This window comes from Gymnogyps californianus, chromosome Z, assembly GCF_018139145.2.
Source record: "Gymnogyps californianus isolate 813 chromosome Z, ASM1813914v2, whole genome shotgun sequence".
NCBI classification, from domain to species: Eukaryota; Metazoa; Chordata; class Aves; order Accipitriformes; family Cathartidae; genus Gymnogyps; species Gymnogyps californianus.
Window position 1 is genome coordinate 64,951,443 of NC_059500.1, and position 14,058 is coordinate 64,965,500.

General features: G+C 40.7%; 1 protein-coding gene across 2 annotated transcripts in view; it reads left to right on the forward strand.

The window, feature by feature from the left end:
* Positions 1-336: 336 nt before the first annotated feature.
* Positions 337-14,058, forward strand: part of IL6ST (interleukin 6 cytokine family signal transducer) — a 33,518-nt gene continuing 19,796 nt past the window's right edge. For both annotated transcript variants that reach the window (XM_050912492.1, XM_050912493.1), the window contains exons 1-6: positions 337-398; positions 7,681-7,761; positions 8,902-9,213; positions 10,981-11,113; positions 12,384-12,544; positions 12,889-13,040. In XM_050912492.1, the coding sequence (XP_050768449.1) occupies positions 7,695-7,761; positions 8,902-9,213; positions 10,981-11,113; positions 12,384-12,544; positions 12,889-13,040 (825 nt within the window). In that variant the 5' untranslated portion in view covers positions 337-398; positions 7,681-7,694. The remainder of the gene's footprint in view (positions 399-7,680; positions 7,762-8,901; positions 9,214-10,980; positions 11,114-12,383; positions 12,545-12,888; positions 13,041-14,058) is intronic.

Genomic DNA, 14,058 nt, shown 5'->3' on the forward strand with positions numbered 1-14,058 from the left:
TCTCCGAGGGGAGAGGGGCGAGGAGCGCCCCGCAGATCGCGGCGGTTGGGCGGGGGAAGGGAGGCACCCGCCTCCCCCCACAGACCGCCGCCGCCGCCGCCTTTCCCGCCGGCCGCGCGCGCCCCTCGCGCCCGCGATCCTGGCACCGGCCGGCGCCTTACGGGAAGCTCCGCCCCCCGCCCCCTTTCGGCGACGTCACGCCCCCCGCACGCCAATGGCGGCGCGAGTCGAGGAGGGAAGGGCGCGGGGGTGGGGGGAGCGGGGGGGAGAAGCGTGACCGGGCGCGGGGCCGCGCGTGCGGGACGGCGGCGCGATGGCGGGGCGCGGCGGAGCCGTTATTTAGGGGCTGTCGGCGGGGCGTGGGGCGCCGTGAGGCGGCGGCGGCGCCGCAGCGGCAGGTAAGGGCCGGGAGGCTCGCGGCCGTGGGCGGTTTTCCCCCTTCTCTTCGGCCCCCCTCAGCTTCCTCGCCGCCTCTGTACGCCCCTCTCCCTGAGGGGCGTCCGCCGGCGGGGGCCGCTTTGGTCCGTTCTTCCCCTCCGGGCCGTAGTCGGGCTCGGCAGGCCGGGCCGTGCGCCGCGGGCGGGGACGCCGGGGCGGGCGGGTGGGCGCTCGGCCAGGGCTGACTGGGAGACGGGGCGGGGGGAGGATGGCAGCCCTGCGCCGCTCGCTTCCCGAGACGATCCTTCGCCTTATCCCCGGCGGCGGGGGCGTCCGGCTGCGGTCTTCCCGCGGCCGTGAGCGGTCCTCCCCGAGCGGGGCCCGGCCCGGTGGGCTGGGAGGGGGCACGGGTGCCGCCGCCCGCTCCCCGCAGCGGCGTCTCGTCTCCCCTCGGCGGGCGCTGACGAAGCTGGCCCGGCGGTGGCGCTTAAAATGCAATATGGCCTCGCCCGCTGCCGGGCCGCCTGGGGCCTCCTCGTATGCGGGCCTGAGGGGCTGTCGAGTCCCTTTTCTTGCCGGCCTGCGTAGTACCAGCTGCTGAGGGTGCCCTGTCCGCAACCCTTCCCCTGTCCTGGTCCGGCTTTACTGACCTGCTGGCGTGGGAGGGTAAGACTGAAGATTATCCGGGTTTTTCTCTAGTGCGGCGGTTGTAAATGCCAACAGTCTTAATTAATAAAGGTGCTGCGACCCTCACTGGTCTCGTGTCTTTCGAGCTTTTTCAACTCTCTGGTAAGCTTGGCCATATTATCGGCAGGCGTTTTCTTGTTGCAAAGTGTCGAGTTTTGTTACCTTCACCACAAGTGGTCTGTTCTTGTTGGCTGTAGACCAGATGGTGGAAAACTGCTGGCCTTGAAAGAAAGGCACGCTTTGTTTTACACCTGGTCCAACTACTGGAGGGATTCCCTGAGGAATTAGGGAGGAGCGGGTACAGTGAGCAGCGTGGGTCATCTGCTAACTTCCGATGTGCCCCTGAGCTCCAGTCACCCTTGCAGTGGATCTCTGGTCTTCCTAAAGAAGAACAGTGTCATTATTTTCATCTTGCAGATGATGAAACTGGGGCACAAAGGAAAGCTGTGTGCCAAGTGTGCTGGCAGTGCAGAGGAGAATAAATCCCAGTCTCAGTTTTCATCCTTGTTTTAGGCTGACTAGGTGACTGCCAGCTGGTGGCTGCTTGTTACTTCTGAGGCATTTCTGAAGGAGAAATCTTCTAATAGGATTATGTGCTGTTATAGTTTTGTCATTAGTGATCTGTCCTGTCACAGAGAAGGGGGAAAAAAAGGTCTACAACCTGAAGAGGTTGGATACTTTTGGGAGTTATGGGCTTTTTTCTTTCACCCTCTTTTCCCTTATAGAATATAACATTTATACTTCTCTTCATAAGTACTGTTACATTCAGAGGAATAATGATATATAAAAGGTATCTGTTGAAAGCATGTAACTTCTGAACTCAACAAACTTTTAATCTGTATGTTGATGTATCACAATAGGAAAGTAGGAGAGGTTGATGAAAATTTGAGATTACTTCCTAGAAGTTAAGCATTAAAAATAAATATTTCGATCTTGTTTACATGTCTAGAAATGTGATCTCTTCAAGTAAAGCCTATATATACATTTTGGGGTGGGAGGGGAAGATACATGCACATCTGTAAGTCTGTACACAAAATGGAGATACGCTGTCTCCCATGCTGCTTCTCTGGAGGATGAGCGCTAGCACAGTTGTATGAAAATAAATAAACATCTTGAGTAATTTTTTTAGAATGATTCGTGTATTAGCAAGAACTGTCTGAATTAGAGAACCGGCATTGGTGGTTGTCAGTCTTGAAGGTTTGACTTCAAGATGAGGACATGGAATGCTAAGACATTATTTTGTATAAATTCATTTGGTTTTTTTAGACTAAAGCTACTTGCTAGCTGCAAAAAAAATCTGAAGTATTTCAGAGAAAGTGATCTGCAGTTTAAGAAGGTACCAGAAGGAAGAACTCAATTCTTGCAAGCAAATATTTGGTGCCTCTAATGAGGTATTTCAGTCACTTTAATCTGTGCCCCTTTGTTTGGGTTTTTTTATTGAGTGCTATACTAAAACCCCAGAGTTAGGGAGAAGCCTTGTTCTAGAAGCGAAGGAATGAGTAATGTGGAGAAATGACTTACCTATTTGGTGAAAGGGATAGAAATATCATTTGTGTATAGGTATTTTAAATATAAAAATTAATTTCAGAATATTCTGTGCATATAATCTTATGTAAGATTTTAAAGTGATTCTCTTAGAGGTGTTTGGGGTTTTTTGAGTCTCATAAATATTTCTAAGAAGGAAGTAAGCTTGGAGGAAGGAAGGAAGCTTGCAGATGAAATACTCCTAATTAGAAAGCAGTTACAGCTTGAGTAATCAAAATTCCTTGAGGATAGTTACAGCTTTTAGATTGGCTCTAAGTACTACCTGGCTTGTTATAAAAACCTCAAGCAGTAGTTGCTATGTGCAGTATGACTTGCTCTGGCTGCCTGAGCTATGTGGATTCTTAGTGAGAGATTACCACTTGAAGCTGTAAGCTTAGCTCTTAATTTTTTGAGGAATTTCTGGAAATCCATTTGCCAGCAACCTTTGGGCTTTTGTGATTGATGTGATGATGAGCCTTATAGACCTGACACCTTCCTGTGGTGGTTGTGGTGTTATCTGTACTTCCTGACTTGCAAGCTGGCTTTCCTGGCAAGAACATGTTACTTTGGCTGTAGTCTCTTAAACTGGAATTGTCATCTGTAGGTCACTTGGACAGTAATTGTCACCACTCTGAAGTGAAGAGGTGATAACTCATCATATGACATATACCTGTATTCATTTTGGGGTAGTTCGCATGATTTATGAAATGAGATTAATTTGTAAGACTTCCCTCTGTTGCTCAAAATAAGTAATGATATCCATTTGGCATGAATGCCTGACATTTCTTCAAAAACTGTTATTCACAGGTTAGTCATAAAACTCAATGCTGTTGCTACTTTGTGCATATAAAGCTTGACTTTAGGATTGTTACTAGCTTTTCATAGGACACTGCCTGAAACAGCAGTTTAAGGTTCAGGCATAAAGGCTTAGTGCTTTCCTTTCAAAATGGTAGCAGGTTGTGAAGAATAATAGAAGTCCCGTATGATTTAGAAATTGAATGGGGTGTTCTTGTGACATATGAATTTCAGATGTCTGTCTTTACTGAAGTGATCGCAGCATTTTAACAGGTTTTTTCTCTTCAAGATAACTTATGTTCTGCAAATTAAGGACTGTCACTAGCAGCAGTTCTAAATTGACTGTGTTTTTACTGTTTAGTATTTTGATGGACTTTGATCCTTTGCCACTTTGGCAGACTTAACTGTGAAAGTAACCTGACAAACTTCTAGCATGTTGCTTTGTCTCCCTTTCCTCTTCACTTAGTGCTCCACAACAACTGCATAATATAGATAAAATGTTGATTTGGCTTTTTTTTTAAAAAAAAAAAAAAGCTTCTGAACTGACTAGCTGCTTCAATGTTAGTTCAGCATCAAGTTGAACTTTCACCTTACATTCCTAATACAGTACACCAGTCTGTAAAACAGAAAACTTTGGGCTGTGCTGCATAATCGCTGAAACTGTTGAGTTTTCTGTTGTCCAGACTTGCAACTTAGTCTGACTTAAAGTAGTTAATGGTGAACAATTGGTGTTTAGCAGCATTTCTTTTGAATGATGGCACTAGTTTTAAAGTTTTGGTATAGCTTATATGCAAGGTTTCTGTACCGTCTGCAGCTGAGCATCTTTATATGCTCAGGTTAGAAAACACTAGTTTCCATAGAGGTATCTTCCTCACACTGATCTGAAGTATGGCTCCTTGTTTTGTTAGTTATAAACCCCACCATATTTTTCTTTTTTTATGGCTTTCATCTAGGCAAGATGGATGGAAGTGCTTAGTGTAACTCTGGTTTTTCCCCTAGAACTAAATTTCAGTTAAGAATCAGTCTTGTAAGAGCCAGAGAGACTAATGTTTTTAAAAAATAGCACGCATTAGAAGGGATTGTAATAGCCTCTTTGTGGGTTTGGAGGTGTGTAGCTTCCGTCTTCTTCAAACTGCATTGATCAGCAGGGGGGAAAAAGTAAAATACATCAGAACAGCTTAAAAGCAGATATATGCTGAACTGCATGATTTTGACACTATAGCCACAACTGCTTGTTTCCTGTACAGTAGGTGGGTGGGCTTTCCACTTAACTTTCTGTTGCAGGTGATGGAGCATGAGTCTCAGTTCTCTTGCTACTCAGGAGCTGAGTGCAGTGGAATAAGTACTATAAACTGTGGAGGGTTTCTTTGCTCCCTCAAAATAGATACTAAACTTTCCAAAGTGCAAAGTAGTAGATATTTGGACTTCAGCTTCCCATGTGTAAATGAATCTGCTCAGTACAACTAAAATGTTGTCTTCCAGACCTGGAATACAACTTGAATATAGAAATGGCATTTATTTAAAAAGATGAAGTCATCTTATTTTGATTCCTTATGAAAAAAAATATACTTTAGAGCAGAATATTTGATAATTCTATATTGTTTACTTCTGTTGAGTTGGTTATTGCTTTTTAAGTGTTGGCTTTTATGTTCCTTCCGGTGCTTCACGGTATTTTTTTTATTAACCTGAGCCGTACTTAATATGACTTAATATGATTTTAACACCAGCAGTTCTTGAATAGTTTTGTGGAAATACCATTTAACCTGAAATAAATCATTACCAAAAAGAAAACCAATAACTTTGTAATGATGTAATGCTTAGCTGACACTGCCATTATTCTAATGTGGCAGCAATCATGATACCAAATGGGAGAGAAATGCTGTATTGAACATTCTTTTAAAAACTTTCCTTTTTGCCTTTTTACATCTGCTTCACTCTTTCTTTTTCAGTGTGGAAGCTGCTTCTGCTGTTGTTCTGCAGCTTTTGGCAATTAGCAGGGAGGTGGAGCTGCTGCTTCTTTCCACCTAGTTTGTAGTTGCCCTCAGGGTTCTCATGAGTTTCAGATCTTCCGCAACTCAAATTGTTCAACTTAAATAGCTTTAAATGAATCTTGCTTAAAATAACAAATCTTAAGGTCTATCCTTAATAGAGCACCACAGGCTTTAGGTAGCAAGCGGTATTTCTGATAAATGTTAGAGTAAGTCAGGACACTAGAATATATTCGTATGTGCTGGTTTTATTCAGTGTCTGAAGACCTAAATCAAAAGAGAATACTCTTCTGGGTTTGGTTGTATTCACCATGTCAGTTTATAAAAATTTGTGAAACCAGTTGGGATTTTAAAATGCAGAAAGGCATGGGTGGATAGAGACCTTATTTTTCAGATATTGGAAGACTATCCATAATAAGCAAAAATCAATTGGTTTAGTTCTCTTACTGTATGCTTGCAATAAATATCTAACGATGTATTGCACTTAAAACTGTATAATGGCTTTCATATCCAGCCCAGTGAGAGTACTTGAATGTAACACAGAAAACATGAATAGCTTTTTGATTCTCAACTCTATACAGCTATAGTCTGATTATGAATAAGTCTTGTTATTCAGTTAAAAAAAACAACCTCTAGTGACAAATATAAAGGCTTGTTAACATAATTGTCAAGTCTTCTAATCAGCAATATTTCTATATAAAATTTCTATATAGGAAATTTTGGTGGTCTTTAAGTAATGAATTCACAAGTATAGTTGCAAATAAAGATACTGCTGAGTGATTCTGATGGCTATTATTTTAGTCCTAACTGAAACACATCTACATTAGTGAGTCCTACAAAGACTCTACTGTAAAGGTTTGAGATTGGCTTTCATGTAGTTGTTGGTTTCTAATTCTTGTGAATAGAGATTTTCTTTGTACTGTTTACCTTGATTTGTTAAAAAAAAAAAAAAGGCTTAGGTGAAGTTCTAGCTTGGTATTGATACCTCGGTGCTTAAATGTCTTGTCTAGTTTTATTGACCTATATGAAATGCCGTGTGTTTTTCTGTCAATATTATAAAGTAAACTACATGCAATCAAAGCAAAGGAGTACTTCCTGTCATAAATTGCAGTTTCTTTTCCTTCTGATAATAGTAGAGGTAGCTTTTAAATTTTCCTTTCTAGGGAATACTGTGGAATTGCTTTAAACTTCTTAGTGAGTTGCCTTTTGTAGGGGTAAAGCTCAGAATGCCTGTTTCCAAAGATGTTTTGTCAGGTCAGTGAAAATAAAACTTCAGAAGCAGAGTTGCTACAGGCAATCTCATCTCAAATCTTAGTAAACCTAGAAATTCTATGTTTAGTTTCTAGCTATAAGAACAGTATGAAGTCCACTTCTAGAAATCAGGTTGTGGACTAAATGCCCTATTTGACTAAGCCAATCTACCTATTCCTGTAAAGATGCATAAATGTAACTAAAAATAATATAGCTCATATGCTTAGTAGAGAATGGTCACTTGCTTTTAGTAATTTAGGGCTGCTTTAACTGCAAGTTGAGAAATCCAGAAGAGACTTCGTGGCTTCAAAACAACTGGAGTGGAAGCTACTCTGTGAATGCTTCAGTTTCTCTAAACTGTTTTGTGAATTGTCATAAATGGAGAACAAGTGAGCTCTGCTGCAATACAGAAATAAAGGACATAAGATGTTAAAAAAACTCTGCAGCTTTTGAGGAATTACAGACTCCCTTGAACGGTTTTGAAGAATTAGTTAATGCTTTTTCTATAGTAGTCAACAGTTCTTGATATGGAAGCATTGTGCTTCGTAATTCTTAAATGTATTTTAAGTCACTCTTGTGAATGAGACACATGGTTTTGTGGTGAGTTGTTCTGAACCTTGTGCAAAGCATTTATATCACTGCCCTTGAAAGCTAGGTAAGTATGGTAGCCATAATCAAATTCATAGGGTTCTGTTTTTAAACCTGAGCCACAGTGTTATGGTCTCTAGTCTAACAGAACCTCCCACAGAAGTACCAGTGAAGTTTATTTCCATATATGACATGAAAACCGTAAGCTGATGCATTTCTTAAATTTGTAACTGAAGAGGCTTTAAACTGCATCTGTTGTCTTAAGTAGACATTGGATTTTGTTACGGCAGTGAGTAAAATGGAAACAATGTGCCCATTCTTTCTCCAGAGTGAGAAGATACTCTTTCACGGAAGTAAATGTGCATACCTGAGAAATTGTCATAGATCAAATACAAATCTGAATTTGACAGTGATCTAAAGTGAAAAGTAATAGTTTAAATTTAAAGAAAAAAATCTTTCTCTGTTACAGGAATTCTGTGCAGCATGTTTTCTGGGTGGAACTGGGTGGCCCATGGCTTGTATCTGCTCTTGAATATTTGTTCTCTTGAAGGTAAGACTTCCGTGTCTCAAACACAAGAGACTTGTAGAGCTTTTTTAATCCAATGGTTGAAGCACATACTTGCTTTTTGTCCAGATACTTGTCAGGTGGGGGCAGAAAGCAAGGTATATTAGGATAGAGAGACCTAGTCTATGCTCTAATAATATGGTAAAATAATGCATGTTAAACCAATACTCACTTCTGCTTCTATTCGTTGCTCATCTGTGTACAGAGATAGTGAAGAGTGACTTTGGTCAGTGGAAGGTTGCTTTGGTTCCACTGACATCACTGGAGCCGGTCACTGTAGCAAACTGGAGTTTAATTTCACTTATGCCAAGTGGTATCTAAATGAAAGCATGTCTTGGTCAGACTAAAGACTGTTAAAGCAATAAGCTACCAGTGAACTAGTGCCGTAGGCTCTATGATCAAGTTAGAGCTGTGGGCCACTGCTATTGTGTAGCAAATGATCATCCTCAAGATGTTTAGTGTGGCTGTTGATTCAAGGCAGTATTTCAGTCATCTATTTCATCTTTAAAACTTGACGCTTTTCTATTTATGTGCCTCTATAGCAATGGTCACAATTTTATTGTTGTGTTGAAGTTCCTTTGTAAAAAGAGTACTATCAAATGTGCGGAGTTCACAATAATTCCCAAATATGCTTGTAGTATGCACACAGAAGCTTTTGAAATTGACAACTCAGGTGTTTAACTGTTTGCATGTAATTCTTCTAAAACTATTCCACCACAACAAAGGTGCACACTTATCCCAATTTTCTGTTGTTAACTTTCTCAACAGAAAATAACTTTTTAACTGCAAGAATAACCTCAAGTATATTACCTTCCTCCTTCAAACCATAATAACATTCAATCCTTGACTCTCCTCTCTCTCTAAAGGCCCCCGTTTATTAATAGAGCTTTTCTTGCTTGGTAAAATGCTTTTGCAAAGCCTAGGGAACACTACACTGGTTTTGCCCCTTAAATCTGCTTGGTGGTCCAATAATGCATTTCAGTTTTATAACTGTCAAGTAACTAGTTCACTTCCTGCTTAGACACAGGTAGTATTTTTAACATTACACTAGTGCTGTATCAGCAATATTGATTATGGAATGCTCTGTAGTTTTTAATAAAGATGCAATTCTTTTTTTTTTTTTAGTTTCAGGTGGACTTGTTCAGTCATGTGGTCACATCATCCCAGAGTCTCCTGTATTGGCCCTTGGTTCCAATTTCACAGCATTATGCATTTTGAATGAGAGTTGTCTTGACTTTGGCAATATCTATGCTAATCAAATTATCTGGAAAATTAAAAATAGAGTGGTACCTAAAGAACAGTATCGTGAAATAAACAGAACAGTTTCCAGTGTCACATTTAATGACACTTCTTCACTAGCTACTCCTCTGACATGCAACATTTTAGCAGATGGACAGATTGAGCAGAACATTTATGGAATTACAGTTACAGTAGGCTGTAAGTACCATTTTTCTTGCCTTTTATTCTGGTCTTAAGAAAATTGCTTCTGAGAAACAGGGAAGAGAATGCAAACAGTAGAAAGTGTGTACATCTTGAGACACTTATTTCCATTCCCTCTGTTCCTGGATAATTGTATAAAACAGTTGTCAAATTACATGCCGTCAAAGCTGGTAAATATGCACAGAATAAAGTTTTCTAAAAACCAGAAAATATTCTGGAGTATTTCAGTGTTGAAATAGGAAGAAAACAGAACAACAGAAAACAATACAAAAATGTTGAAGCAGGAAGATTTAAATTACAGAAAGATGTGAATTTAATTGAAAGATCCTAGGAAATAAACTAACTTTTCCTTACTACTTGCCTCTGTTTCAGTGTTCAAGGAACTACAATAAGGCTGTATGTCCTGCTTTCATAATAACACTATGAAATATTTTCTTCAGTAATGGGCTGAGAAATATTTAGTCCATCTGTATCACTAAAGCTAACCTGAACTGCCTTAAGGAACTTTCGTTGTTCAAGCATGATAGCACTTGCATAGTTCTGAGCAAGTGCTCTTTGAGACAAGACTGAGGTCTTGAGAAAGTGACATGAATAACTTAATATATTACTTCTTAATTAGTTGATGGACTGTTTATAAAAGTGTTCAAGTGTCCTTAATACTGGAGTATGAATGGCTGATGAATTATGTTGCTTCCTAGTGTTGGCAAAAGGTATTGCAGTTGTTGCATGGTCTGTATACAAAAGGCTGGCTTGAGTTCACAAGTTAAACTAATGTGGTTCTAGCATGAGCTACAAAATGCTTTCACAGAAAAACAATGTTTGCTATTTCAATTTCTGAGGAGTAAATTTCTTACCAGAAGATGTGACAGGCAAAATATATGGAAAGGTGAGGCCAGATAAAATATCCTAAGATGATAAACTGAATGACAGTGCAGATAGCATTTTACAGTTATAATTCACATATGAACCTTGAGATGCATTTGTATTTAAAGCTACTGTATTTTCATACTGTCAATGAAGGAAAAATTCTGTGAACAATGAGAATAACAGCAGATTTGAGAAGAATACAACTATTCAGGAACAAAACTAAAAGGTTCATAAGGCAGTTCTGTTGAAAATAGCATTCTGCTTGAAAGGAAATAAGGTTCTTCAAGTACCTTACACTCTTGTAAATAGTGATATTCTAAAAGCTAGAAACAAACTCTTTGTATGCTATGATTTGAATTTAAGAAGGAAAAAAAAAATAGTTCAGCTGCACTCTGAAAAAGTTTCTTAAACACTACTAAAGTGCATTGATGAAGAGCCCTTACCTATCTTGTAGGTGTTTGTGGCTAAAGCATCCTTCTTCCATAGCTCCGGTGGGGGAGAATAGATGTATCACAGTTGCTTTAGAGCTCAGGTTATTGGCAAAGTCAGCGTATGCCAATCCAGCTGTAGTGCTCACTAGCATTTTTTCCTGTGTGAATTAAAATAGATTTAGATGAGAGATGGTTGATATCAGGTTTTCTGCCTCAAAGAATGAGAAATCTTCTGTGGTGTTCCTTACTGTCAGGTGCTTGTCCCTTATACAGCCTACTGTTTCTCAGAGCAGCTGGTTAAGCTTCTTGACTTAGAGTGCTGGATGGTATCTGGCACTTTTTGCCCCCTCCTTTAGAAATCTGACTGTAAATACTTCTGATGTTCACTGAAATTGCTCTAATGGGACACTTAGCATGATTCTTACTGGATTGAAATGTGTAATTATTGCTAACTTTTTCTGTACAGTACCCCCAGAGAAGCCCAAGAACTTAAGTTGCATTGTGTATCAGGTGTCAAAACTCACATATCCTATGACTTGTACCTGGAACCCTGGAAGGCATACATTCCTGGACACACACTTTAGGTTGAAATACAGATGGTAAGTAGCCTTCTGCAGAACATCTAAATAATTTTGAAGACTATTTGTAGGCTAAACCAAACTTCCTTGAAATTCCTTAATACTTTAGAGTAGTTCTTAGCTTAAATCCAGTTTTCTGAAGCATTGCTGTCTATTTTGGGGGGAAGGGAACAGTTAAAGAAGTTCACATTTAAAGTCAGACTTGAAGTTTTGTTGCTGCACTTGTTTTGGAGTAACAGCTATCTCATATTTTTCCATTCTTCAGATACATGATTAGTGTGGCTTGACTACACCTAATCATTAGGTGGCTGGACCCAAATTATATATTTTGCATTTTTCTGTGGTGACTGTTCTATCCCATTCTAAACAAGTAGAAGATGTCCCTGCTCGTTGCAGGAGGGGTGGACTAGGTGACCTTTAAAGGTCCCTTCCAAACCAGACCACTCTGTGATTTTAAGTAGAGAAACCAACATATAGTGACTGGATTTTGTAGAGTATTATCTACTCTGTACTTCCTAAGAACTCAGAATGTTCTGTGTTTGTCCATGATTAATCCTAACATGAAAGCTTCAGCAAAAATATTTCTCCTGGGAAAGCAAATTAAGTATTTTTCAAACTCTTCAGATGGTCTCTTGTAGTTTAAAATGGAGTGGACAGAATTGTTGCTCTCCTCTGGAAACAGGAATGACTTGCCTACAGCTTTCCATCTACCCCATTCTGCTAAAGTGTTTTGGTAACGAGTGTAGTAGAAAGTATGGATAGATAGAAAACCTTAATGCTTTGCAAATCTCCTGATGCCCCTAGGACTATCTGCTGTTAGTGTAGCAGAAGATGATGAACAGAAATGATGGTGTGTTGCAGTTGTAACACTGTACTCTTGAAGGGTATGCAGGCAATACTGACTACATCTTTTAATGCATGAATATGTGTCTAGTTACTAGCCATATTGCTTTTGATTAAATATATCAATTCTTGATCTTTATTTTTTAAGCTAAGCCAGGTTTTTGTACAACTTTGTAATTACAATACCGGGGCTTGTGCTTTTGAAGATGTGTGACTTGAAGTCAAGAGGTTTTATTCTAGTTTCTGTTCTAATGCAATCATGCATTTGTGGCTGAACAAGCCATTCTAATCTCTTCACCTTTTCTTCCTGCCCCTCTGCTTACAAAGATAATGGCAGAGGGGAAACATAAGAGCTGAACTGATTGATCACTCTGACCTACTTTAAAAGATTCTCTGAATGAAACCAAACTTACTGCTTATACCTTGTTTTTCCTTTGCTTTTATTTAGGCCACAAGAGAACTTCCCTGACTGTATACCAAAAGATGTAAACAATTCTTGTACAATTTCTGATGTTCAGTTCTTTGTTAACCTGGAGGTCTGGGTCGAAGCAGCAAACGCTCTTGGGAAGGCTGAATCTGATCCTCTTGTTCTTGATCCCGTTGAGATTGGTAACTATATGCTTCTTAATAAAGTTTTAGTAGTACATAATTGCTGCTTCTGTGCATATTGCTGAATTGGTATGTTAATGTTTCTTCACTATAAAAATTAACACTGCCAGAATATTGTTGACTAGAACTTGAACTGGGCTGGACAAAGGTAGGGAAGGTGAGAGATGTGATTACAATTCAGATAGCAAGTTCTTGTTGAGTAGTCTGCTTTAGAAGCTAGTGTGAAGTAGCAGCCATTTGAGCTTGTGAAAGGCTTTAATGGTAGTGTTATAACATAGTGTACCAACTGCTAGAGGCGTGATAAAATACAGCTGTAGAGTTGACTGTAACTCCTTCTCTTCTAGTTAAACCTCTGTCTCCACACAACTTATCAGTCAACTCAGGAATACTACCTACTGTTCTGAAGCTTTCCTGGGAGAATCGGATTTCAGAAGCTGTGATGAAGCTGAAATTCAATATTCGCTATAGGATCACTGGTGACACAAACTGGATGCAGGTAATACCACTAATATCCCTTGTCACTCTTCTGCTGTAAGCCAGCCATTTGTCAAACTGCAGAAGTTCTCTCGCTGCTGCAGTTCAGAGGATTCACTTTATCCTTAGGCCTTATGTGACCTCCCAAGGTAGTTTATCTGGCCTGATCGTGAAGGCTGTGATATAGGCTTTTTGGCACAATCTACAGTACAGTGACTTTGTCTCTTCTTTGTGGACTTCTCTGCTGTCCTCCCAATCATGCTGCAGTATGTTTATTTTGAATTTTTATTCTGTACATGCAACGTCTAGAACATTCATGAACTTTCATCTTCCCATGCACATGCAAAACTACTGATCTAAATGTAATTTCAAGCTTTGGGAAACACTGCACAATGCTGGGATGCTTTTTTGAACTTGCTGTACCTGCAGTTGGGTCACAACAACCCCATGCAATGCTACAGGCTTGGGGAAGAGCGCCTGGAAAGCTGCCCAGCGGAAAAGGACCTGGGAGTGTTGGTCAACAGCCAGCTGAAGATGAGCTGGCCGTGTGCCCAGGTGGCCAAGGAGGCCAATAGCATCCTGGCTTGTGTCAGAAATAGTGTGGCCAGCAGGACGAGGGAAGTGATCGTCCCCCTGTACTCGGCGCTGGTGAGGTCGCACCTCGAATCCTGTGTTCAGTTTTGGGCCCCTCACTACAAGAAAGACACTGAGGTGCTGGAGCGCATCCAAAGAAGGGCAAGGAAGCTGGGTCTAGAGAACAAGTCCTGTGAGAAGCGGCTGAAGGAACTGGGGTTGTTTAGCCTGGAGAAAAGGAGGCTGAGGGGAGACCTTATCTCTCTCTACAGCTGCCTGAAAGGAGGTTGTAGCAAGGTGGGTGTTTGTCTCTTTTCCCAAGTAACAAGTGATAGGACAAGAGGAAATGGCCTCAAGTTGCACCAGGGGAGGTTTAGATTGGATATTAGGAAGAATTTCTTCACCGAAAGGGTTATCAAGCATTGGAACAGGCTGCCCGGGGAAGTGGTTGAGTCACCATCCCTGGA